Source organism: Eschrichtius robustus, chromosome 17, assembly GCF_028021215.1.
Source record: "Eschrichtius robustus isolate mEscRob2 chromosome 17, mEscRob2.pri, whole genome shotgun sequence".
NCBI lineage: Eukaryota > Metazoa > Chordata > Mammalia > Artiodactyla > Eschrichtiidae > Eschrichtius > Eschrichtius robustus.
The window spans coordinates 186,952-214,008 of NC_090840.1; the positions used below are offsets into that span (position 1 = coordinate 186,952).

The 27,057-nt window shown below is 38.7% G+C and overlaps 1 protein-coding gene across 7 annotated transcripts in view; it reads left to right on the forward strand.

Moving 5' to 3' along the window:
• SPIDR (scaffold protein involved in DNA repair) overlaps window positions 1-27,057 on the forward strand; it is a 377,600-nt gene that overhangs the window by 121,017 nt on the left and 229,526 nt on the right. For all 7 annotated transcript variants that reach the window (XR_011070777.1, XM_068525972.1, XM_068525967.1 and 4 more), the window contains exons 6-7: window positions 6,729-6,979; window positions 22,690-22,790. Coding sequence is in view for 6 of the 7 variants with exons in the window: in XM_068525972.1 (XP_068382073.1) it covers window positions 6,729-6,979; window positions 22,690-22,790 (352 nt within the window). In the remaining variant the exon portion in view is untranslated. The remainder of the gene's footprint in view (window positions 1-6,728; window positions 6,980-22,689; window positions 22,791-27,057) is intronic.

Sequence of the window (27,057 nt, forward strand, 5' to 3'; positions counted from 1 at the left end):
TTTCAATTGGTAGCACCACTATCTTGACTGTCATGAAATTTGGCCTTTCCTAGTGCATTACTTTAACCAACTGATTCTTTATCTGAAGTATTTTCAGTAGTGCTATTTGGTTACCAAACAGTTTTAGAGTAATAATTATTAAAGTAGTAGGCTGGAAATGAATTAACGCTTGCCAGTGTGCTGAATTACTTTCAGCACATTAAAACGCTATAGTAACTTAATTTGCTAGAGCACTTCATCAGTGGAGCTGGGAATGGAAACAAGTCTGAAGGCATGGACTTTATCACTGACCCAGAGCAGTCACTGGTACCAAGAAGCCACGTTGGAAGGATGTGAGTGAATTTGCCCCAGTTCATCATTATTCCAAGAAATAAATTTAGAACCTATTTCCCATTGATGATGGGTCATTTGATTTACCTTTTTGTAAGAGAACGTGTGTGCTCTCCCTACACACACACCCAATCTGTAGGATTATGTTGTTATTGTCTCTTGCCTCCCAACGTGAACTGTAAACTTCCATTTGTCTAGACTTGTCTGTGTATCTTGAATATCCATGGTACTTTGCTACCTTATGTGCTTTCTTTTCTCTTTTCTCATCTTTATCTGTTAAGAATTTTTTTTTTTTTAATTTATTTATTTATTTTGGCTGTGTTGGGTCTTCGTTTCCGTGCGAGGGCTTTCTCCAGCTGTGGCAAGTGGGGGCCACTCTTCATCGCGGTGCGCGGGCCTCTCACTGTCGCGGCCTCTCTTGTTGCAGAGCACAGGCTCCAGACGCGCAGGCTCAGTAGTTGTGGCTCACGGGCCTAGTTGCTCCGCAGCATGTGGGATCTTCCCAGACCAGGGCTCGAACCCGTGTCCCCTGCATTGGCAGGCAGACTCTCAACCACTGCGCCACCAGGGAAGCCCCTGTTAAGAATTGTTAAGAAATATCTCCTTTATTTGATTTCAAGGTCTTTATGGAACTGTGTCTCATGTGTCTCATTTAATTTTCTCTCTTGCGTAACACCTTACACGTAGTGCGTACTTAATACATAGTTGTTTAATGGAACATTTTCTGTACTTGGAGATATTTAGCGGATAGTTAATTTTCTTAAATGCAAGTAACAGAAAACAAACGTAGCTAGTTTAAGAGGAAAAGTAAATTTTTTGGAATCATGCTAGTATATCCTGAGGAATCTAAGGTAAAGCTGAAGGGTGAATTGGGCCTCAGGGAGATCTGGGAACCTCACTAGCAGGAACTCACGGATCTTTCCTGTAGAGATTTGTCAGTAGTGTGTCTCAGCTTCTACCTCTCAGACTCTGTAACTCTCAATTCAAGATCATCTGCAGAATCTGCTTGCCTCAGATCTGGTCAGTTGCCTACCTAAGGCCAATCATAGTAGACACATGACTGTTCAGACATGGGAGACCATCCCTGTGGCTGCTTGGAGGTGGATGGCTATCCCCCGGTAGAAAAGCAGTTGTTCTCTGAAAGGAGGGGTCAGAAATAAATTGTAACGGATGTCTCCTACAGTGGTATTTCTGACTTCTGGAAACTGAGCCAGTATGGGTTTGGTAGATTGCAGGTGACTTCAGCTGTGGTCAGGTTAGGGTGTTGTCCTTGCCTTTGCTGACTGATTTCATAGGAACTACTTGCTCATGTCTTAATCTTGTCATTTGTGATACTTAATCACTAATTCAGGAGACTCCTAGTTCTGAAGTTCATTGGGTCAGAGGAGAGAAAAAGAGTCATAATACTAATAATTTTGTTATGTTTTAAACATTAGCAAATTATGATCATAGCTACATAGTCACTCTTGGGTTCTGTGAATTTGACCACTGCAGTATTTTTTCTACTGCAGAGGATCCTGATTTTCTCTTCTGTATTATTTCTGTAAATGGGCTGTAGACCTGAAGAAAGTAATTGTATATGAAAATTTTCAGAGGGCACCAGTTGGTTAGCTTTCCAAAGAAAGCAGGAGAAAATCAGTCTCTCCGTCTGTCTCTCTGTGTCTTTCTCTCTCTCTCTCTCTCTCTCTCTCTCGTATTTTGCTATGGCAGCCTGAGCAGACCAAAACAGAGGGCGGTGCTGAGAAGCGTGGTGCTGCTGTAACAAATATCTTAAAATGTGGAAGTGGCTTTGGAACTGGGTGTGGGTAGAGGCTGGGAGAGTTTTGAGGTGCACAGAAGCAAAAACCGGGATTGCTGTGAAGGGACTGCTAAAGATGATTCTGGTGACAACTGAGAAAGAAGAGAAATGATTATTTTTTTGATATATTTGGTTAAATAATATCATATTAATTTCATCTGTTTCTTTTTATTTTCTTAATATGGCTACTAGAAAATTTTAAATTACATAGATTTCTTTCATTGGGCTGCACTGAAATAGAGCTACATGTGTGAACATGGATAAATATTAAAAAAAGATAATATTGATGGAAAAGTAGGTCATTCAGAGCTGTGTTCACAGGATACCATTTAAAAATTTTATATAAAGTTTAAAAGCTTGCAGAATAATACTATATAGTATTTATGTGTGTGTGTGTGTGTGGTAGAAAAAGGATATAAACAGGATGTTAATGAAATGCCAAATTCAGGAGAGAGTTACCTCTAGGAAGGAGGAAAACTAGACCAGGAAGAGAGAGATAGGAAATTACAACCACATCATTAAAAAAACTGAAGAAAAATTTGTATTGTGTTAATATTTGATGAAGGGTGATTGGGTAATGAAAACATGTATTTTTTATTTCTTATCCTTTTCCATGTGCTTAAATTATTTCATAATAAATAGTAAGTATCTCTAATTCTTGAAATATTTCTAGTAGAATTTTTCCATTTAACTAAGCGATGGGAGAGCCAGTGAAGTAACTTGTGCAACTGCAAAACAATAAAATAGCTGCACTGTGATTCAGAACCAAGTCTTTCTTGGTCCAAAGCTCATAGCCCTCCTTTCTCATTAATCAGATTCTACAGTATAAAGATAAAATGTAAACTGAAGCTTCTGAACCTGCGGGCTCCTCTGACCTGTCTTTGATTCTTCCCTTCTCCTCTCATCCCAGGTACATGCACCTCCGCATGCCTGCACACAGACACACCATGCACGTGCATTCATGCACACGTGTGCGCATGTGCACACCATCTTTGTGAAAGAGTGTGAGTTCCTTACTGTCAGGCTGGGGCTAAGACAGCTTGTGTCTGGTGAGCTGTAGTTTATCTCTGTGTCCACGTGAGGAAAGTTCTTCCACGTTCATCAGGATTTCAGGCTTGGGGGAGCAGTTCTAAAATAAAATATGCTGAAGTGTTGCCTCTTACTCTCTTTTGCTAAAGATATTTGTTATGGCCTTTCGCTTCCTGTTAGAAATTAGAAATGCCTACGTGAAGAATACATGGTTTCCTTTGCTGGCTAAGGCATTAGTTGTCGTTTTGATTGGCTGCTGAAGACATTATTTGTTGTGTTCCTCATTGTCCTTTACATCGAGATCCTCTTAGGAATCAAGAAAAAAAACTTTGCAGAAAATAAATACAAAATTTAAAACATTTACTAAATGCTTAATGTGTTAGATGTGATTATTTCTCCAAATTGAAGATGAGGAAACAGGCATGGGAAAGTTAAATAAATTGCTTAAGATAACCTGCTGTTGAGGGCAGGGCTGAGCTTGAGATGATGTTGGGGTCATGTCTGTGCAATCTCTTTTTTCTCAAATCCAGTCCACTTTTCTGTCTCTTCTCACCTGAATACAGGTTTAATGTTGGTGATATTCGTAAGGTTCCAACCTGAACCTTCTCTTCTTACTTTTACATAACTTCCCTGGACAGTCTTTTCTAACTCTCATACCTTCATGCACTGTTTCTGTTCTTATGATTCCTGAACTTGTTATCTCCGTGTCATATCCCTTCCTTAAAGCTCCAGACCCATAGAGCCGCTGCCTCTTGGTCAGTTTTACCTCAACTATTTCATAGGCGTTGCAATATTAACATATCAAAACCATATTTAGTATTAGTAACCATCCCTCTCCAGATATATTGGACATGTAATATTTCCTGAATTCCCGTTCTTGATAAATGTACCTCTCTTGTTGCTCAAACCAGGTGCTTGGGGAGTCCTTTGCCTCTGCTTTCACTTTCATTTCTAACATCTGGGAGCCCTTAAGGATTGTTACATCTCATTCCTTGTTTTCTTTCTTGTTCACTTCTCTCTACTCCCACTTCCCTCAACATCTTCTTTATCTCTTGCGTTGATTATGGAAGAGCCTTCTAGCTAGCTGCTTTCCCTCCTTGCCCATAGTAGAGTCAGTTCTTCAGACTGTTGTTTGGATGATCATTCCATATCAACATGTGACTTGGTCAGCCCCTGTTAAAACTGCCTGTGGCTCCCCCAGTGCCTCAGAATAAAGCTGCATGCCCTGCTGTGGTCTGCAAGGTGTTCAACAGCCCTCTCTCTTCTGCTGCTTGTAGATTTTCCTGCATGTGCTCTGTTCTCTCTGGCCTCATACTTGTGGTCCTCCTGTTCCTAGCCCCGAATGTACTTCCTTCTCTCTCTGCCTCATAACCTACACTTAGCATTCAGCTTTAGGTGGCAGTTCTTTCCTTCTTCCCTTCTCCCTGTGCCCCACCTGGCTTTGTTTTCCTCTTGTTCCCGTGGAGCCTGAACAACACTTCGATTGCAATACTTCCACCACATTGTTTTATGACTATTTCATTTTGACCTCCCCATCCCCACAATGCCCTGTGCCCCCTTTGCTTCTGCACGTGAGTCCCCAGCACAGGCCACGTGTAGCTGGTTATTTGTTGACATTTTTCTAGGACAGTGGTTCTCAACTGGGGATGATTTTGTCCCCCAGAGGACACTTGGCAATGCCTGGAGACATTTGTGATAGTCACGATTGGTGGGGCAGTGCTAACACGTCTAGTGGGTAGTGGCCAGGGATGCTGTTAAACAGCCCGCAGTGCACAGGGCAGGACCCCACACGATCCAGCGTGAAATGGCAGCAGCGCCGAGGCTGAGAAGCCCTGCTCTGGCAGGAAGCGCGGACCCTGAGAGCGCTAAAAGACAAGACGTTCCATCACAAAAAGATGAAATTAAACTTGGAGTTCTCAAGTCATATATAAAACTTTTCAGTGTTGAGGAACTTAATTTTCAGTGTAAACGACCCTGGTTCTTTTTGTGGCCTATTGTTAATATTTATTTGGAAGCTGTGTTTGGGGGGAAACGTGACCCCTGAGCTTATTAATGGGTTAGCAGTATTTAGTAATTAAACACTTTGGTAATGCAGTAATGTAGGCATGCAACTGAGATCGTGGAAAGGATAGTGGAACTAAGCTCTTCTTTTGAGAAGTTTTTTCATTTACTTTTTCGTATTTTAAATGCGCCTGGTAACAGGTGACTACCCAAGCTGGTTTTTGGAGGAGATGTGGGGATGGGTGATGTCCTTTTTAAGCTCTTAAAATGGTTTTAACTATAAAATCCTCAAACAAGGCCAAATGTGGTAAACCTTTTGCCTTGTGTGTAGATTAGGAAATGATGAAAACCATAGTGCTAACCAACCTCCACACACACACGCACACGCACACACGCACGCACGCACACACCCATGCACACACATATACCCACAAGTGATAACCCTCATGCACTTGTATTCTCTTCACTTGCTCTAGCCAAGTGCCTGCTATAATGCCAGTGGCACAGTCCATGCTGACCGTCAGTAGAAAGGGCTCCTCATGAGGGTCCCCACAGCTACACTGTGAATTGACCGGGTACAGAATCCGTTCAACTAAATGTACAATTTACATTTAGTAAATTTAAAATTTAGTGTAGGTATTAAATTAGGAGGGGCTACTGATATACTGGAAAATTAGAATGTTGAAGGGTAGATTGTTGCTGACATTAGTACGGGACTGACTTGCAAAACCAAGTAATGGGAAAATAAAATACCTACCACACTTGAAAGTTTTAGCATGTGTCTGGGCAAAGACAGCAAACATTACAGAAGAATGTTTTGATTCTTTTCTCCAGGATTGGCTGTTGATATGACTTCTGTTTTATAATCTGGTTTTCAAAAAAAATTCTTATTTTTCTGGTAGTTCAGAAATTTGAGTAAAAGAAAGAATAGGAAATGTTAGGAAGAAGACTCAGTGATTCATTCTTTAAATAGTTCCTGTTGATATTAGCGATTTTAAATTAGCCTCTTGAAAATATAATATTGTATTGGAATTGTGTGGGAAAAGTCCATTTTTCATCTTTATCATTGGAGACTTCTTTGGTAAATCAAGTGGTTTACACCTGAAGAGGCAATTTTCTTTATAGTTGGCTTTTAACAAATAGTGAATATTATTTACCCCATATTAAAATTCAAAATCAAAACAATACTTTTTTTCCAATAGGTGTTAGATTACAATGACTAATGGCCATTCAGGTTGGTGTTATGAGTTCAGTTTTTGAGACTGACATATGTGTGGTACATTTCTTTTAGTTTATTGACGGAAGATTGAGATATTTGTACTGAATTTGGTGGGTTCTGTGAGATAGTGCCTGGCTTACAATTGATTTAATCTCTTGTCTTTGGGTATATGGCGTACTTAGTTTGGATTTTGTGTCAAAATAGAAGTTTAAGCTACAGATACTATATCTACAAAGTTATTTCAATGAATATAGTCATAAGGGAATAGAATAATAGGCATGTATAAATGTGAATTTGAATAAAGAGTTCTCCAAATTTAATTGCATTTCTCTTAATTTTTATTTTTTTCAGACAAATCCTACAGAAATTTTAGAGTATTCATCAGATAGTGAAAGAGATGATGAGTCGGAGGATGTCTTGTTCATTGATTCAGAATCCTCTCGCAAATACCACGTGGATTTTGGATCAGATGGAAGACAGGTTATGGAGAGACTGATAAACCCGAGGGTAAAATCTACAGAGACCATTTTGCATACACCCCAGAAAGAGACAAAGCTTCCCAAGACTCCAGAAAATTCAGCAAAGAAGAAGAAGCTTTTAAGGTTAAATTACACCTTTTTAAATACTTTTTTAAAGTTTTTCTCTTTCTTAAAAAGCCCAAATACCTACAATGTTAATTTAAAAATACTTATTTACTTGGGAAGGAAGATTGACAGAATAGAATTATAATTCTGATAAGCAGTTATGGAGTCCTAATTTCTGGAGATTGTTTATGGAATTGTTCATCCAAGTTGAGCTTTCACTGTTTCAGTCATAACCAGCTTATGTGCCTGTTTTCCTTAATGGAGATTGGTTGCTTGGGTTTATCAAATTTTATTGAGCACCCGTGTTCCAAGTGCTATCTTAGACAATTAAGACGAGTAAATGACTGTTCCTGTTTTTGAGTTAATCATGTCTAAAAGAGGGAAATAGAAATATAGACTATTGAGATTACTTTTGTGATTGTGGTTGGCCAGGGAAACACTTACAGATGCAAAGACTTATGGGCAAGGATTCATGGGCAAGAAACTGGCTGGTGTGTGTGTGAAGAACCATAGGGGCCAGGCCATGGAGGGCCCAGCAAGGCGTGTGAAGGGGCCTGGGGTGTGCCATGTAGGGGGACGTGTCCCAACCCTGTAGGGGGACGTGTCCCAACCCTGTGTTGTACATCATCTCTTTGTGTTTTAGATTAGAACAGAACAGTGAAAACAAAACCCCAGTGAAAGTGAGAAGGAGAACTTGTGGGAAACAGTGCCACAAAAGCAGACTTAATGGACAGTTTCAAGGAAAAAGGAGTGTAGTAGAAAGTGTAAACATGGCGATGAAGAACACGGTTTTAGATCTGTTTAGGGTATGTCTGCGTCAAGGAGGGCAAGTACGATGCACACCAAGGAGAGCCCAGTGACAGTGTTGGACAGTGTTGGTGGACTGGTGGGGCAGGAGGTGAGGGGCTCGAGTTGTGGAGGTGGTGCTGTGACCCCTCTGCTGGAAGCTGGGGTTCAAGGCAGGAGGGGGTGGGGAGCTTAGGTTGCAAGTTTGATCAGGCTTGATTGGGATCCATTGTCTAAAGAGATCTCAGAGAAAAGGTGAGATGGATTTAGAGAATAATAGGGAAGACCCAGTGGAGGCAGAGAGGTTAGGAATAATTACTCTCAGTGTCCAGGAAAGGAAGTGGGAGAGGGGGGCCTGTCTTGAATAAAGGAGTGGAGAGGAAAGTAAAAGGATGTGACTGAGTGTAGTGGGATGGACATAGCATGGTGAGTCAATTGATGCCTGTTCACTGTATTTTTTTTTTTTAACATAAAATAAGACAGAAGGCCTTATGCCCAAAGTGAAGAAGTTACAGCCTCAAATGAATATGGTGATGGTTTGTAATAGTCTCTGGAGAAAACAGGAAAGGAAGCAAATTAAAGGAATTCAAATGTCTTTGTTGAAGTTGATCCTATGCAATTAGAGAAGGTCATGTTCCCAACCCTGTTGGGGCCCTGCTGTGTGCCAAGCACTGTTTCATGTCCTGGAGGGACAGCAGTGAACAAAGGCAATGAAAGCTCTACCTGTCCTGAGGGGAAGGCTGATGAGGAGCCAAGAAGTAAAGTAGATGTCATGTCAGAAGGAAATAAACTTTACGGAGAAAAAGCAGAAAAAGAGGGACAGGTGGCCAGGAGGAAGGGGAGGACATTTCTGTTTTAAACAGGGGATCAGGGAAGCCTCTGAGAATGTGACTTATTGAGCAGCTGGAAGAACAGAGCTGACACTTCCTGAGCTGAGGTAGGAGGGTGGTGAGGGGATCATATGGTTTGGTTTGGTTTTCCTTGGTGGGAATATCATGAGGCTTTTTTGGGGGAGATGAGGCTGTTAGTCTTTTGCTTTCTCTGTACATTGACTGTACAAGTTCTTTTCACAGTTACCTGGGGTTTGAGTTTTTCATACTCCCAAACAAAAATTGGAGTTTCAAATGCTTTTATACTTGTATGCATACATTTTGGGGAAGTGTATAAAAGTTTATATTTGTGTGGTCAATTCTGTAGGTCGGTTGTATTGTGTCAAGTTGCCTCCCAATTACTTTTTAAACATAGGAAGTTCTTCTGTATCCTTAGTAATAATGATCTGCTTTTATACATATTGTGTTATCTTCTTTCAGTTTTATTGAGATTTAATTGACATAGAGCACTGCGTAAGTTCAAGTTCAAGCATAATGGCTTGTATATTATTGTGAACAGTCATCTACTTGTCTTACTTGTCTTAATTGTGAGGAAGCTTTTTAGTTTGATGTTGTTCCACTTGTTTATTTTTGATATTGTTGTTTGTGCTTTAGGTGTCATATCCAAAAAATCATTGCCAAGACCCATGCCATGGAGCTATTTTCCTTGATTTTCTTCTAGGAGTTTTATGATTTCAGGTCTTACATTTAAGTCTTTAATCCATTTTGAGTTAATTTTTGTGAATGGTGTAAGATAGGGTCTAGCTTCATTCTTTTGTATGTGAATGTCCAGTTTTCCCAGCACCATTTATTGAAGAGACTGTCTTTTCTCAATTGGGTGTTCTTGGCTCCCTTGTCAGATATTAATCGACTGAGTATGCATCGATTTATTTCTGGGCTCTCTTTTCTGTTCCATTGGTCTATGTGTCTGTTTTTATGCTGGTACCATACTTGTTTGATTACTATAGCTTTATCTTATAGCTTATCTTGAAATTAGGAAGTGTGATGCTTCCCACTTTGTTCTTTATCAGGATTTCTTTGGCTGTTTGGGGTCTTTTGTGGTTCCATACAAATTTTTGGATTTTCTTTCTACTTCTATTAAAAATTCCACTGGACTCTTCCTAGGAATTGCATTGACTCTATAGACGGCTTTGTATATTATGGACATTTTAACAGTATTAATTCTTCCAGTCCATGAACATGGGATATCTTTCCACTTATTTGTTTTGTCTTCTGTTTCTTTTATCATGATTTTATATATTGAAAATCCTAAAGATTCCACCAAAAAATTGTTAGATCTAATCAACAAATTCACTAAAGTTGCAGGATACAAAATTAACATACACAAATCAGTAGTGTATCTATAGAGACACTAATAATCCCATTTACAATAGCATCAAAAACAATAAAATACTTAGGAATAAAGTCAGCCAAGGAGGTGAAAACTACAGTTTTCTGTAGTTTTCTACATTGAAAACTACAAGACATTGATGAAAGAAATCATGAGGTTTTTGACTATGTTCAGTTAGACGTTATATATCTGAGTAGGGGTACGAGTCTGGACTTCACATGACAGGGTTGGTGCTGGATGTGAATTTGTAATCTTTAGTGTCCAGATGGTTTTTAGGGCATGAGCTGGGTCATTTCCTAGATCAAATGCACACTGAAAGGAGAATCTGTCACAGAATCTGTGTCTTAGGCACTCTGCAGTGGTTGAGTCACAGAGGAAGAGGCTACTGAGGGAGGAATTAAATCTAAGAGAGCATGATGTCCTGGAAAGCAGCCAGCTATGACAGATGCTGCTGGGTTTGCACTGTGGAGGACAGGGAGTATAGAGCCTTCTCAGTGGAATGGTCAGGCAAAGTCAAATTGCTGTGGATTTAGAGAGAATGGAAGGAGAGAAACTGAAGACAGCATGCATAGAAAATTCATTGTGTGTTTTGCTTTAAAGGATGTAGAGAACTGTTTGCTAATTGAAAGGAATTTGGAGATTGAGATTTCTTTTTTATGAGTGGGAATGAGAGCATATTTTTTATATATTGATGGGAAAGTTCCTCAGCAGGGGAAAGAGAGGATAACTGTTGGAGTTGTGTCTGACTTGGTGAAAGGGGTTTACAGATGGAGGGGTGTCCTGGGTTAGGAGCACAGTTAGTCCATCCATGGACAGGTGAGAGGGCAGAGTCTCTTCAGGTGCAGGTAGATACATGTGGCAGTGGGAACTCATGCAAGTTCTTCCTGATCACGTCTACTTTCTCGGTGAAATGGGAAGTGTCTTCATCAGCTGAGAGTAAGGAAAAGGAGATGATATTGGAGGAATGAGGAGAGAGAGTAGATGACGTGGTCATGTAGTGGGGGAGTGAATGAACTAGGGAATTGCAGTAGGATTGTTTGGCGGGAGTGGTCATCATGAATTGAGTTTGAGACTGACCAGTCAGCATGGATTGAACCGTGGGCCTGCAGATGTGGAACAGAGTGTGGGATTGTCCACTCAGTATGATGAAACCAGTCAATAAAAGTCCTGAGAGTGATTATGATATTGGACCATGAAATCTAGACTGGGTAAGGTCAGAATGAGAACATGCAGGGTGTAGAGCACAAAGAGATGGGGTTGTACCATCTGATCGTGGACTGGGGAGAGGTTGGTCAGACATTTCGGAAGTCATGACACTAGAGGTCATGAGCTGAACAGGTAAGAATGACTGGTGCTCAGAAGTGAATTAATGGAGGGAGGCGGTTTGTAACCTTGAGATTTAGAGGATGACCATGGGCGATGAGTGGCTGAGGTGAGGTGGAGGACACACAATCTTGGAGGAGAGGACTTCAAGGAATGAGGAGGTTGAGGTATCAGAAGCCTGGCAGGCACTGAAAACAAGAATGGTGGCCTGAAGCCAGAAGATAAGGCCTCCAAAGAGTTGCTGGCACAACTGTGGAGGTGCCTTCCCTGGGGTGAAGATGGTCTATGTCCTCTCCTCCCCGCCTCCTGGAATATAAGGGAGGTGCAAGATGGCCTGGAAGCCTCAGTGAGGAGCAGGACTGCCCCTTCCAGGCCCTTCATGCCTGTCAGGTGGAGGGGAGGGAGAAAAGACAGCTGCTTTTTAAGGTCCCTGCCTCAGGGGAGGAGCAGGAAGGTAAAGAGAACATGCGAAGAGGTTGAGGACACGGGTTTTGCTGGCGACTGAAGCAACTCCAGCAATATGCACATGATTGTTTTCTTCTTGTGATTTCTAAGTGATAACTAAGAGATGTCTATTTTGTGGTTATTCTTTTTAAGTTACTGTGTTGAAAAACTAAAAGAGAGGTTGGTGTGATTAGGGTTGTCTGTCTCAGGCATCAAACTGGAAGACTTCCTGTTGACAGTAGGAGGAGCTTTACTGAACTGACCAAAAGGCCCATGATTGCCACATGATGGCTGTTTGCTGACCTGCTTCAGAAGCAGGGGAAAGGGTTACATGTTTTGGCTCATATGTGTTTAGAGCATCATGTTTTAGAGAGTTAAGAAAATCGCTTAGCTTGTTGTCTAGTAATGATTGAAGAAAGAGTTTCGCATTAAGTGTTTGATTTGTTGACGTGAAGTCTTATGAAAAGGCTGAGAATACAGACATCTTGATAATCCTCACAGGGGAAGATCACCAACTTTTGTCATAGAAGTTCAACAGGGGGCCTGAGGAAAATAAAACTGCTACTAAGGAAAAAAGCAGGTGTAAGTTATAGATTTTCATTATGTCACATGAATATAGCAGTGATTAAAAGATTTTTTTTTTTTAACCTGATAAGGACTAGCTAGCAAGGATCCAGTTAAGTAGTTGGCATTTCAAGGCTGGAGAACACTGGCCCTCTCTCCCTGTGGTTTGCCCCACAGGGAAATGTTAATTCAGTCTCTTTGGGCTTTCTTCCTTCTTTATTTTTATTTTTGATTCATGGCACTGTTTGAGGCATAACTAATGAAAGTCAGTGCAACATTGTTTTGATATTTGAGTTATGTTGTCAATAATAAAGCCATATTACCCCGGTCTTACGATCAAGTTTTTTTTCACAGTGTCTATTATATCTGACAGAGAGCAAAACTTGAAAATATTGTAACTATATTTATTTAAATTATTTTTTCTTTACCTAGTTTCTTTACCTAGCATAACTTATTAAAAATATTATAATGATTTTTTTTTTCTGGAACTTAGAATGTTTTTGAATCTTTATTCTTTTTCACTTCATACTTTGTAGGAATGTTTAGCCTTGTTGAATTGATGCCAGTAATCTTTTCAGATACAGTACCAATCTGTTTATTTTATATAAAAGATAATTAGACTATCTTAATTTGGTTAGTGAATTTATCTTTTTTTTTTTTTTTCCCACTCCACTGGTGTTTTGGATTTTATCTGTGACTAACTTAGCAGACTATATTGAAAAGAGTTAATTTGGAGGTTCCAGCCCAAGATGGCGGCATAGGAAGCTCCTGAACTCACTTTCTCCCATAGACATATTGAATCTACAGCTATACTCAAGGCAGTTCCCTCTAAAAGAAACCCAGAAATGGAGTGATTGTTATACATCGGGCATACGAGAAAGTACGCCTGTTGAAGTGGGTAGGAAAGGCTAAGACATGAGACACCCTCTCACCATAAACCCCACCCCTGGCACAGTGACATAACAATCAGTAGGGAACTTGTAACTCCTAGTTTCTCTGTGAGGAGCAAAGAGTTTGGATCCAATATCTAGAACCCCAGCTTTTAAGACTTTCACTGGAGGCACTAGCCCCCATAACACCCAGCTCTAAAAGCCAAAGGGGCTTGTGTCCATGAGACCCACAAGACTACAGCAAACATAGAAGTAGTTCTTAATGGGCTTGCTAGGACTCTCCGTGGCTGTTCCTCTAGGGCTCAGCACACAGAGCTGACAGAAACACTCATCTCCCAGTCTTTGCCCAGAAGAGGCCTATTTGCATATGTTAAAAGCTGCTGCCTGAGGATCCGGTTCTAATTTAGCACACGTCTAGGGTGCTGACTGCCAGTCTCCTCAGAGACTCAGGAGGCAGCGGGTGCCATCTTCTTGCTCTCCCTCTACATCACTGTGGGTTGATGGTGTCTCCTAGAAGAGGCTTTTTCACATGTCTGGCATTCTGGTAGCAGCTTTTGCTGCTACCACCCAGAAGAAACACTTCTTGATTGCCTGTCTCTGATGGCTCTAGCAGGGCTGGCATTTGTGGATCCCACCAGAAAGTAGCAAACAAAGAAGCAGTTCTTAACACACCATTGTAAAGCAATTATACTCCAATAAAGATGTTAAAAAAAAAAAAAGAAACAGTTCTTTTCTGGCTATTCCCAAAGGGCTCAGCTTAGAGGGAGTAGGCAGAAATGCCCAGCTCCCAGTATTTTCCTTAAATAAGTTTCCCTGCCTACTTTAAAAGCTGCTGACTGAGGGACCAGCTTCCAGTCAGCTTGTATCTAGGTGCTGACTGAAATTCTGCCCTTTGGGACACTGATAGGTTTTGGTATACTCTCAACTTCTGGGAGCCACTGAGAACAAAGAAGGCAGCTTGGATGTTCACAAAAGTTTCAGAGAACCAAGAACTCAGGCCAAGCTGAACAATAAGGTTGTTCTCCTAAACACATAGAGTCAAGGAAAATGAAGAATAAGAGGACTATGTTCCAAAAAAAAAAAAAGAACAAGGAAAAACTCCAGAAACAGAGCTAATGAAAGAGAGATAAGTGAATTTACCTGAAAAGAGTTCAAAATAATAGTCATAAAGATGCTCACTGAGGTGTGCAGGATAATGCATCAACAAAGTGAGAATTGTAAGAGGTAGAAGATAAAGTACCAAACAGAAATCACAAACCTGAAGAACGCAATAACTGCACTGAAAAACTCAGTGGAGGTGTTCAACAGCAGACCAGATTAAGTGGAAGAATGGATCAGTGAACTCAAAGACAGGGCAGCAGAATTCATCCAAACAGAGGACCAAAAAGAGAAAGGAATGAAAAAGACTGAAGATACCTTCAGGGACTTAGAAGACACCGTCAAGTGGACCAATATTTGTATTATAGGGGCCTCAGAAGGAGAAGAGAGAAACAGGCAGAAAGTTTATTCAAAGAAATAGTGGCTGAAAACTCCCCTATTATGGGGAAAGAAACAGACACCTAGATCCAGGAAGTCCAGAAAGTTCTTAGTATGTTGAATCCAAACAGACCCACACCAAGACACATAAGTAAATTATTAAAAGTTAAAGAAGATCGGGCTTCCCTGGTGGCACAGTGGTTGAGAATCTGCCTGCCGATGCAGGGGACACAGGTTCGAGCTCTGGTCTGGGAAGATCCCACATGCCGTGGAGAAACTAGGCCCGTGAGCCACAACTACTGAGCCTGCGCGTCTGGAGCCTGTGCTCCGTAACAAGAGAGGCCACGATAGTGAGAGGCCCGCGCACCGCGATGAAGAGTGGCCCCTGCTTGCTGCAACTAGAGAAAGCCCTCGCACAGAAACGAAGACCCAACACAGCCAAAAATAAATAAATAAATATAAAAGAGTCATTATTAAAAAAAAAAAAAAAAAAAAACTTAAAGAAGACCATCTTAATAGCAGCAAGAGAAAATTAACATGTTACGTACCAGGGAACCCCAGTAACACCATCAGTGGATTTTTAGCACAACGTTGGCAAACAAGAAGGGTGTGGCATGATATATCCAATGTGCCGAAAGGGGAAAAAATGCCAACCAAAGAATACTTTACCCAGCAAAGTTGTCCTTCAGAGTTGAAGGAGAGGTGAAGAGTTTTACAGATATGTAAAAGCTGAAGGAGTTCATCAACACTAATCTAGCCTTATAAGAAATGCTAAGGGACTTCTTCAAGCTGAAAAGAAGAGATGCTAAAGGTAACAGGAAGCATGACAGGATAAATCTCACTGGCAAATGTAAATACATAGTTACATTCAGAATATTCTAATGATGTTACGGTGGTGGGTAAATCACTTCTAAATATAGTATGAAGATTAAAAGACAAAAATATTTAAAATAACTATAGCTACAATAATTTGTTAATGGATAAATAAGATAAAAGATGTAAATTGTGACATCAAAAACATAAAATGTCAGAGTGGGGGAGAGTAAATATATAGAATTCTAGTATGCATTTGAACTTAAGTTGTTTTCAGCTTTAAGTAGACTGTTATAAATATAAGGTGTATTATATAGCCCCGTGGTAACCACAGAGTAAAAACCTATAATAGATAACAAAAAAGTTAAAAAGAAAGGAATCAAAACACACCAGTATAGAAAATCAACAAATTAAAATGGAAGAGACGAAGAGAAGAAGAAAGGAACAAAGGTGTTACAGAAAGCCAAAAAGCAATTAACAAAATGGCAACAGTAAATCCATATTTATCAGTAATTATTTTAGATATAAATGGACTAAATTCTCCAATCAAAAGACAAAGAGTAGCTGAATGGACTTTTTAAAAAAGAGGCCCAACTAAATGCTGCTTATAAGAGACTCACTTCACCTTTAAGGCCAGAAACAGACTGAAAATGAAGGGATGGAGAAACATATTCCATGAAAATGGAAACCTTAAAGAAAGCAGGGGTAGCTATGCGTATATCAGAGTATATAGGCTTTGAGCCAAAAACTGTAACAAGAGGCAAGAAAAGTCATTTCATAATGATAAAGTCATCAGTTCATCAAGAGGATATAATAATTATAAATACTTATGCACCAAGCATAGGAGCACCTCAATATATAATGCAAATTTAACATACCTGAAGGGAGTTAGAAATACAATAATAGTAGGAGACATCAATACCCTACTTTCAACAATGGATGGATCATCCAGAGAATCAATAAGGAAACACTGGATTTGGACATACTACATCATATGCATTTAACATATATTTACAGGACATTCCATCCAAAAACAGCAGAATATACACACTTCTTAAAGCACATGAAACATTTCCAGGATAGATAATATGTTATGCTATAAAACAAGTTTTATTAGGTTTAAGAAGATTGAAATCATGTCAACCATGTTTTCCAACCACAGTGGTTTGGAACAAAACAATTACAGGAAGGAAGGAAACTGGAAAATTCACAAATAGATGGAGATTAAAAAAACATGCTCCTAGGCTTCCCTGGTGGTGCAGTGGTTGAGAATCTGCCTGCTAATGCAGGGGACACGGGTTCGAGCCCTGGTCTGGGAGGATCCCACGTGCCGCGGAGCAACTGGGCCCGTGAGCCACAACTACTGAGCCTGCGCGTCTGGAGCCTGTGCTCCGCAGCAAGAGAGGCCACGATAGTGAGAGGCCCGCGCACCACGATGAAGAGTGGCCCCCACTTGCCGCAACTAGAGGAAGCCCTCGCACAGAAACGAAGACCCAACACAGCCAAAAAAAATAAAATAAATAAATAAATAATTAAAAAAAAAAAAAACCAACATGCTCCTGAACAACCAGTGGATCAAAAAAGATATCAAAAGAGAAATTAAAAATACCTTGAGACAAATAAAAATGGAAAACCACATACCAGAACTAATATGAAGCAGCAAAAGCAGTTCTAAGAGGGAAGTTCATAGTGTTAAATGCCTACACATTAAGGGGAAAAAAAGAAAGATACCAAATGAACAACCTAACTTTACACCTCAAAGAATCATGTAAAGAAGAACAAATTAAGCCCAAAGTTAGTAGAAGAAAGGAAATAATAAAAATCAGTCAGGAAATATATGATACAGATTGAAAAGACAATAGAAAAGATTAGTGGAAATGATTAATGGTTTTTTGAAAAGCTAAACAAAATAGACAAGCCTTTATTACCTGGATGTAACAAAAAAAGATAAATGTCTCAAATAAAATTAGAAATAAGAAGGGAGTCATTACAACTGATATCACATAAATACAAAGGATCATGATAGACTACTATTAACAATTATACACCAACAAATTGGACATCCTAGAAGAAATGGGTAAGTCCTAGAAACATTCAACCTACCAAGACTGAATCAAGATGAAATAAAAAATCTGAACAAACTACTAGTAAGGAGATTGAATCAGTAATCAAAAACCTCACAACAAAGAAAAGTCTCGGAACAGATGGTTTCACTATTTAATTCTGTCTCATATTCAATGATGAATTAATGCCAATATTTCTCAAACTCTTTCAAAAAATAGAAGAGGAGAGAACACCTCCAAACTCAACACCTGCAAACTCATTTTACATGGCCAGTATTACCCTGATACCAAAACCAGACGAGGACACTTCAAGAAAAGAAAATTACAGGGCAAATATCCTTAAAGAACATGGACACAAAAATCCTCAATAAAGTATTGGCAAACCAAGTTCAACAATATATTAAAAGGATTATATACCATGATCAATTGGGATTGATTCTAGGGATGCAAGGATTGTTCACCTTCCACAAATCAGTCAACATGATACATCATATTAACAAAATGGAGAAAAAAAATCATATGATCATTTCAATAGATGCAGAAAATGACAAATATCAACATCCACTCATGAAAAAAATCTCAACAAATTGGGTGTTAAGGGAATGTACCACAACATAATAAAGGCCACAAAGTGCAAGCCCACAGCCGATACCATACTCAACAGTGAAAAGGTCAAAGCTTTACCTCTAACATCAGGAACAACGAGGATGCCCACTCGCGTCACTTTTATTTAACATAGTACTGAAAATCCAAGCCAGAGTAATTAGGCGAGAAAGAGAAATAAAAGGCATCCAAATATCAGAAGAATTAAAACTTGTTCACAGATGACATGATATTATACAGGAAAACCTAAAGACTCACCGAAAAACTGTTAGAAGTAATAAATGAATTCAGCAAAGGATACAAAAATCAATATAGGCATACTTCATTTTATTATGCTTTGCTTCATTGCGCTTTGCAAATATTGTACGTTTTTGTTTGTTTGTTTTACAAATTGAAGGTTTGTGGCAACCCTGTGTTTCTATGCCATTTTTCTAATAACATTATTTTAAAATTAAGGTATGTACATTTTTTAAGACATAATTGTACACTTAATAGAGTACAGTATAGTGTAAACATAATTTTTATATATACAGGGGAACCAAAAAGTTCATGTGATTTGCTTTATTGTGATACTAAATTTATTGTGGTGGTCTGGAACTGAATCCCCAATATCTCTGTATACAAAAATCAGGTGCATTTCTATATGCTAACCACAAACCTATCCAAAGTAGAAATTAAGAAAACAATCCTATTTACAGTTGCATCAAAAAGAATTGAAATACCTGGGAATAAATTTAACCAAGGAGGTAAAAAATATCTCTACACTTAAAATTATAAGACATCGATGAAAAAAATTGAGGAAGACAAAAGTAAATGGAAAGATATTCTGTGCTCATGGATTGTAAGAATTAATATGGTTAAAATGTCCATACTGCCCAAAGCCATCTACAGATTGAATGCAATCCCTATCAAAATTCCAATGGCATTTTTCACAGATATAGAACAAACTATCCTAAAATGTATGTGGATCCACAAAGACCCCGAATAGCCAAAGCCATCTTGAGAAAGAAGAGCAAAGCTAGAGGCATCACACTTCCTGATTTCAAACTATATTACAGAGCAGTAGTAATCGAAAGAGTATGGTATTGGTATAAAACACACGTATTTCAATGGAACATAATAGAGAGTCCAGAAATAAACCTGTGCATATATGGTCAATTAACTTACGACAATGGAGGTGCAAATATACTATGGATAGATGATAGTCGCTTCGATAAATAATGTTGGGAAAATTGTACAGCCACATGCAAAAGAGTGAAACTGGACCCCTATCTTACACCACACACAAAAACAACTCAAAATATATTAGACTTTAATGGAAGACCTGAAAACATAAAAGTCTTAGATGAAAACATGGGTGGTAATCTCCTTCACCTTGATCCTGGTGATGAATTTTTGGGATTTAACACCAAAAGCAAAGGCAACAAAAGCAAAAATAAACAAATGGAACTACATCAAACTAAAAGGCTTCTGCACAGGAAAGGAAACTGTCACCAAAATGAAAAAGGCAACCTATAGAATGGAAGAAAATATCTGCAAATCATATCTGATGAGGTTAATATCCAAAATACATAATGAACTCATACAACTCAATAGCAAAAATATCAAAGTCTGATTTTAAAAATGAGCAGAAAAACTGAATAGACATTTTTCCAAAGAAGACATCCAAGTGACCAACAGGTATATGAAAAGGTGTTCAACATCAGTAATAATCACGGAAATGCAAGTCAAAACTCATTGAGATACCACCTCACATCTGTCAGAATGGATATCATTAAAAAGACAAGAGATGACAAGTGTTGACCAGGATGTAGAGAAAAGGGAACCCTTGTGTGCTGTTGGTGGGAGTGTAAATTGCTGCAGCTACTATGGAAAGCAGTACAGAGGTCCTAAGAAAATTAAAAATAGATCTGCCATACTATCCAGCAATCCCACTTCTGGGAATATATTCATACAAAAAGGGTGCAAACTTTTAGTCATAAAGTGAATAAGTTAGCAGGATCTAATGTAAACATGGGGTGATGGTTATTCAGAACACTGCCTGTACAACTGAAATTTGCTGAGAGAAGAATTTGAATGTTTACATGAAAAATAAAAAGATAAATATGTGAGGAGGTGGATCTGTCAATTGAGTAAATGGGGGGGTCCTTTAACATGCACACATGTATCCAGTCTCCACAGTGTACGCTGTAAATGCTTACAGATTTATTTGTCAAATATATCTCAATAAAATTGAATAGAAAAAGAAAACAAAAAAAGAGTTAATTTGCATGTATTGTAGCAGAGCCTTCTTGAACCTTTTTTTTTTTTTTAGTGTACGAGAGGTTTTTTTTTTACTAGAATTATGATTGTTGACTAGAGGTCATGGTGTTTCCATTCCTAAGTATGGGGCACCAGCTCAGAATTCCCTGCAGGAATTCTTGGAGCAGAGGTATCCTGTGACCCTATGACTAAAACCAAGGTGGAAATGCAGATTCTCTATTACGGTTTCAGATGCTCCCGCCTGTGGAGAACTGTTCTGCATTCATTTTTACTCTTGCTTTCTATCTTTCATCCTGTAATTCCTGCAGTTTACTTGTGAGATTCTAGGGCTTGGCATTAACTATATACTTCTTTCAGATTGTATTTTGTCTTTTTTTTTCTTCTCTCTGAAGACATTTCATAAGATTGAAAACCAACATTTGGCAAATAATTATCTAAATCATTGTGCAAAGAACACAGTGTTTTGCTTTTTTTCTTGTGTTTATTATATTGGGTTGGCCAAAAAGTTCGTTCAGGGTTAGGATTAGTTCTTTAAGTAGTAAGTATTTTTTTTTTTTTTTTTGCAAACTTTCATTATTCTAGTTCAGTCTTTCACAAACATACTATACAGAGTCTTATATGGTATAAAACAAAGGAAAACATCTCTGTCTATTCAATTTAACACAACACCAAAACAAAACAATTAAGACTTTGGGGAATTAAGTAGTAAGTATTCTTGAAGAGGCAGTAGGTACATCATGAGTCTAAGCTTGTGATCTCTGGGGCCAGACTGCCTGGCATGCATCCAGCTGTGCCCTCAGCAGATGTCTCACCTTCTGCAGTGCTGCACACTCAGTGTCTCTGTTCATCATCTGTAAAATAAAGATGACAGTAGTACCTCCTTTTGTGGTGTTGTTTAGAGGGGGTGTATAAATGAGTTACTTCATGTAAACAGAATGATAAGAAGGGCTTGCGTATATATAAAGTAGAGATTCTTTGGCATACATGTGATTATGATAATTTTTTTTAAATTGCTGTTATATATACTGTTTGCACACACACGTATTCAGAAATAATTAGTGCCTGTAGAAAAACAGCTACCTATAGGAAAACAAAGTAGTTGGTAGTGACAATATATATAATATGTTTTAAAATAAGATCCTTCAATCATTGTGGAAAGAGCATAGGGTGCAAGTAAAAATCTAACAGAATCAGTAACACCAGTGACTAACATTTCTTGAAGATTTACTAAATGCCATACACTGTGCTCAGTTCTTTCTGTTTTCAAGAACTGTTTCCTCATCTGGCTAGTTATACAATATTGGAGAGTTTTCTTAACCTCTCTCTAAGCTCTGATTTTATAATGTATGAGGTGGGTATTGATACCTGTTCTTTCTACGTCAAAGGGATATTATTAGAATAAAATAAGATAATGTAGTGAAATGATCAGTGAACATAATTTTATGAGATAATACATTGGTAAATTATATAACATGTAGTCATAATGGTGATTAACAGCTGATCTTGATTTCTCTTAAGATCACAGATGTGTTAGGAGCTGCTGACTTTTCTGAGTATAGGTAGTTTACGAATTTAAAAAAATGTGTGTTTATATGAATTTATAATTTATCTACCTACCTATCTATCTGTCTAGTCATTGATAAGTCAGGGCTCTTGTGAAGTGCCTGTATGTCCATTGTTTTGAATTGTCTTCCTGTCATACATGGAAGTTTTCTTCTTTGTATAATGTTGGTATCCTTGCTGTATGTTTATGATTAATACTCAATTATCTCTGTAGGCCAAGTAATGAGCCCATACCCAAATCCTCTTATTTGAGTGTTCTACCTATCAACAGTGTACAGGTTTTATTCTTGACTACAGCTCTGAACCCATTTTACAATTATCTGTTTGCCCGTCTGCTGATCAGATTGTAAGGCCCGCCATGACATGGCTTGTTGCCTTCTTCGTATCCTTGGCACCTGGTGCTTGGCTAGGTAGAGCAGGAAACACGTAATCAGGACATATTTATGGAATAAGTAAACTAAGAAAGGGTAGTCAGGAAGTCATACTGATCTCAGAGGAGCCTGTATTTCTAAGAATCAGAAAACTGATCTTCCGAGAAATCTTTAAAAAGGAGATTACTAACCTAGAAGGATTTGGCCTCTAGGAAGAGAATGTATTGCCAAACAAGTTAAAATTTGAATGCTTTATTTGTCCCTGATTGGAGGGTATAAAATATAAATGTACCAACTATTCTGAAGCTTTTCTTTTAACTACGCTTAATACATTATAATTTGTTGAACAGAGGCGGGCTAGCAGAAAGACTAAATGGACTGCAGAATCGAGAGAGATCTGCCATTTCTTTGTGGAGACATCAGTATCTTTCTTACCAAAGGACACTTTCAGGTAAGGCTTGCACTGGCATCTGTGAGTAAAGAAAATGCCAGTTAAAAGTATTTTTACATTAAAATATATGAAGTTGATTATCACTATTTTTACACCTTTTTCTCTAGGTGTCCAAAGATCTGAGTGGGACAGTTCTATATTACACCTTTTTCTTGCTCTGTCCCAGTAGCTTTCAGACTTTTGTGACTGTGACCCACAGTAAGCAGTACATCTTACGGCATCTCCCAGTACACACACGACATTCACACATATCACTCAAACACACACACACACACACCCCTGAAACAAACATTTAATAAACAACACTAAGCTCAGTGATGTACCAAAATCCTAGTCTCACTAAATTGATGCAGGACCCTTCTAATGAGTTGCAACATTACAGTGAATTAACCAAATTGTCAAGCACAGAGCTGAGAGAGTGTCTTCTGGAGGTTGGACTAGAAAAATACCAAGACAAACTAGCGTGCCTGGGTGCCTGGACCAAAGGGAAAAGATGACCTTTTGTTTGGCTCATCGGCACCAGATAGCTTATTTGGAATGTTCCTTATGTTTTCCCTTCTTTAATTTGGGAATAGAAGGTATTCATGGTATTTAATTACACCATGAATAAAAGACAAAAACAAAATAAAACAAAAAACCAGAGCCAAAAATTAATCCATTAATTTGAAAATATGAATGCGACCATCTCTAATAGATTTTTCTGTTAGAAGTCTCTGTATTTAGGAATTTGGGTTTTGTTTGTCTCTTAGATGAATGTATTTTTCAGATCTGTGAATCCTCCCCTTGATGTCTTGTAGTAAGTTGTGTCTTTTTCTTTACTTTTGCTATAACTCATTATAAACATATATTAGGAAGAACATTTCACTTTTTGGTGTTTTGTTTCCTGTGTGGCCTGGCAGAAGAATTTTCTTCTTTCAACATAAGAAAAGTTTTTTCTCATTTCTGTATGTGTGTAGCAACTGAATAAATGAGAGAAAAACTTGCAAATATTAAGTGGAGGTAACTCCCTCTCTCCCCAATCCCAAGAACTAAAATTTAGTAAACAGCTGAAATTCAGTGATGGATTTGTTAAAATATCTCTGTAATTAAACTCTCCAATCCTCTTAATTTCCCTGTCAAAAATGAGTATAACTGTAGACCCTTGCCTTATGAACTGTGCTAATAATAAATCAAACTGCATGGGAAGGATGTGCAGCTCTAGGATGGCCCTGGGACTTGATAGACTGTGGAGACACAGAAGCACTGTCATTCTGAGGTTGGTTTCACTGCTGCCGGATCTGGAAGTTCAGAAGCAACCAAGAGCAGCAACTCCTCCTCCCCTTAGGGTGTGGATGTACCTTTGGGTTTGCACCGTACCACAGTCAGAATCCCATCTTATTCCGTTCAGGCTCAAGAGCGTTATTGAGCTTTGGTTAATTTTGAATGACCAGGGGACTGTGTCGGGCTTGATTTTTCCTTCTGATGGGTTTGAGAAATCTAGGAGTTAGTAGTAATTTACGAACCACATCTTGGTTTTTGTTCTGAATATTAAGTATAGTATATCTCACTGAGTCTACCTTTATGTCCCTCAGATGTGAGAAATTATGGTTTACAAAATTAATCTGTAATTGTAATAATTTAGCCTGAGGCCTTTCTTCCCAAGTTTCTTATATTTGAGGAGTATTATTTAATTATTCCACAGTTGAGAGGGACATGGAGCCCGCTTCCTAACTTGAGGTATTTGAGGGGATGTCTTCAACATATCTTTCTGCCTTTTTAAAAAAACTTTTCATTTGGAGATAATTGTAGATTCACATTAAACTAATGCCATTCTAAGAAATAACACGGTGGCTTCTTGTGCCCCTCACCTCGTTCCACCAAGGATGACGTTTTTCCTATCTCTAGTACGCTGGCACAACCAGGAAATTGATCCAGATACAATTCACCAACCTTATTCAGGCTTTACCAGCTTATATGCACTCGTGTGTGTATGTTTTATTTATGTAATTTCAATCACCTGGGTAGATTCATGTGCCTATTACCACAGTCAAGATACAGGACACTCATCATCAGGGTCCCTCGTGCTCCCTTTTAGCCACCTCTTCCCACCTAATGCCTTTCAACCACCAGTGTGTTCACCATTTCCATACTATTGTCATCTCAGAAATGTTCCATAAATGAAATAATATGGTATGTAACCTTTGGGGAATTGACTTTTTTCACTCAACACCATTCCCTTGAGATTTATCCAAGTTCGTGTGTATATCAGCAGTTAGTTCCTCTTGCTCTGTGATATGGATGTACCACACTTTGTGCACCTGTGGAGGGACATTTGGACCTTACAAATAAAGGTGCTGTGAACAAGATTTTGAGTGAACATAGGTGTTTAATTTTCTGGTATAAATGATCAAGGGTGCAGTTGCTGGGTGTTATAGTAAGTGCTTGTCTAGTTTTGTAAGACATTGCATATTAATATCAAATATTTCAGTGAGTATCTCTAACACATGTTTCTGGCTTTAAGAAAAAAATTTTTTTAACACCTTTAGTTTGTGGATTTCAACTCTTCTTTTCTTCCCTCATGGATAGCTTACTTTTCTGGGCTGTTTTATAACTCTTACTTATACCATTTAATAATCAGTTTTGTTTACCTTGTTAGTACCTTCTAGTACATTTCAGTATAAAAGACATACATCTCAAGACATACATCTTGTTAGTACCTTCTAGTACATTTCAGTATAAAAGACATACATCTCAAGGTTCTTCAAACTTGAGTAAATTTTTATGTGTGCCTGTTTTCTTGGTTTTTGTTGTAGTTGTTTTCTGATACACTCAGGAGAGATTGAGCTTTGCTGCTGAAAGAACAGAGAGAAGCATGTGTACTGCACATGAAGGCCAATATAGATGGGTGTGTTGGATGAAACACAGTGAAGAGAAGGCAGAGGGTAGACCACTCAGGGCTTGGAGGCCACTATTGGATTTTATTCCAATGTGATGCCTTGCAAATATGCAATTTAAAATATGGCTGTGGAATAGAGAATTGTGATTATAGAAACAAGAGAAAAATATTTCCTAGATTTCTTTTCAGGAACCATTTTATTTCTCTTCTTCCTATTTGAGGGGAAACAGTTTTCCAACACTAGTTTGCCATTTACCTGGATGGCAATGGCCAGTTTCTATTAAGTGATATTCAGAGTATTTCACATGTTTATCATCTCATTTAATCCTCACAGCAGACCTTCCAGTTAGGTTCTCTGATCCTATTTTAGAGACAGAGAGAATCTGGACAGGCAGGGTCCTGTGTCCTGGCTAGCAGGTGGCAGAGTCAGATTTATATCAAACAGTCTCCCTTGGCGGCCCGTGATCGTGGCCCAACTTGTTCTGGGCAGATTGCTGGGAAGGCAGATCCAGGCACTGAGGACATGAGCCCGTGTTGTGCCCGACTTCTGTAGATGTGAGTGTAATGATCCCTTTGTCTGACCTCTGTTTAGTAACAGTGCGACAAATATTTTCACAATGTGTTTGATATCTATGTTTTTAAGACTAATAATAGTTACAGATATTCTTGGATGAAAAAAAAAACAGTGAACTTCTTATACTGTTCAGGAAGAGTGTAAAGAGAAAAAAAAGAAGAAAGAAGAAGTGAAACAAAAAAAATGATGGGTTTGAGATAAATTATTTTTCACAAGATTTTTGTTCGTAGAAGTTCCCTCTAAACTTCAGAAAGAAGAAGGGGGTGGATAAGAAAGGAGGGAAATCAATGAAGTGCAGTAGCATTTACTGTCATCCAAAGCAGAATTCTCTCGGGATTTCCTTGTCCTTCACCTTGCTGCCATTGAACATGTTGGCAGTGCTCACTGAGTGCGTGTGTGTGAGCTCTGGCCTGTGAGGACAGACGTGCTTTAGGTTTCTGTGCACGTGTATGTGTTTCAAAAGCAATAAGTGTGTCACCTCGAATTTAGATTGGTGGTATCAGAGCAAAGCATGAACCTAGTTATTCACATTGGCATTAGCATTTAATAGCTTTTGGATTAAAAGGATTTTAATTTTTTTTTACCATTTTGCCACTGAGTCGTGGTCAGCTGAAACTTTGTAAAGTGTAGGCCACAAAATACTGTAAATACCTCTGTCCGTGCCTTTTGCCAGCATTGCTCACCAGCATCCTGATACAGCCACATGGGAAATCTTGCGTCCGCATGCACTGCTAACCAGCCCTTGGGTGTCCCGTATAGTTGGCAAACAGCCCCTGTGGGCTCACCTAGATGAAATACTGAGTTTCCTTAAAATATCA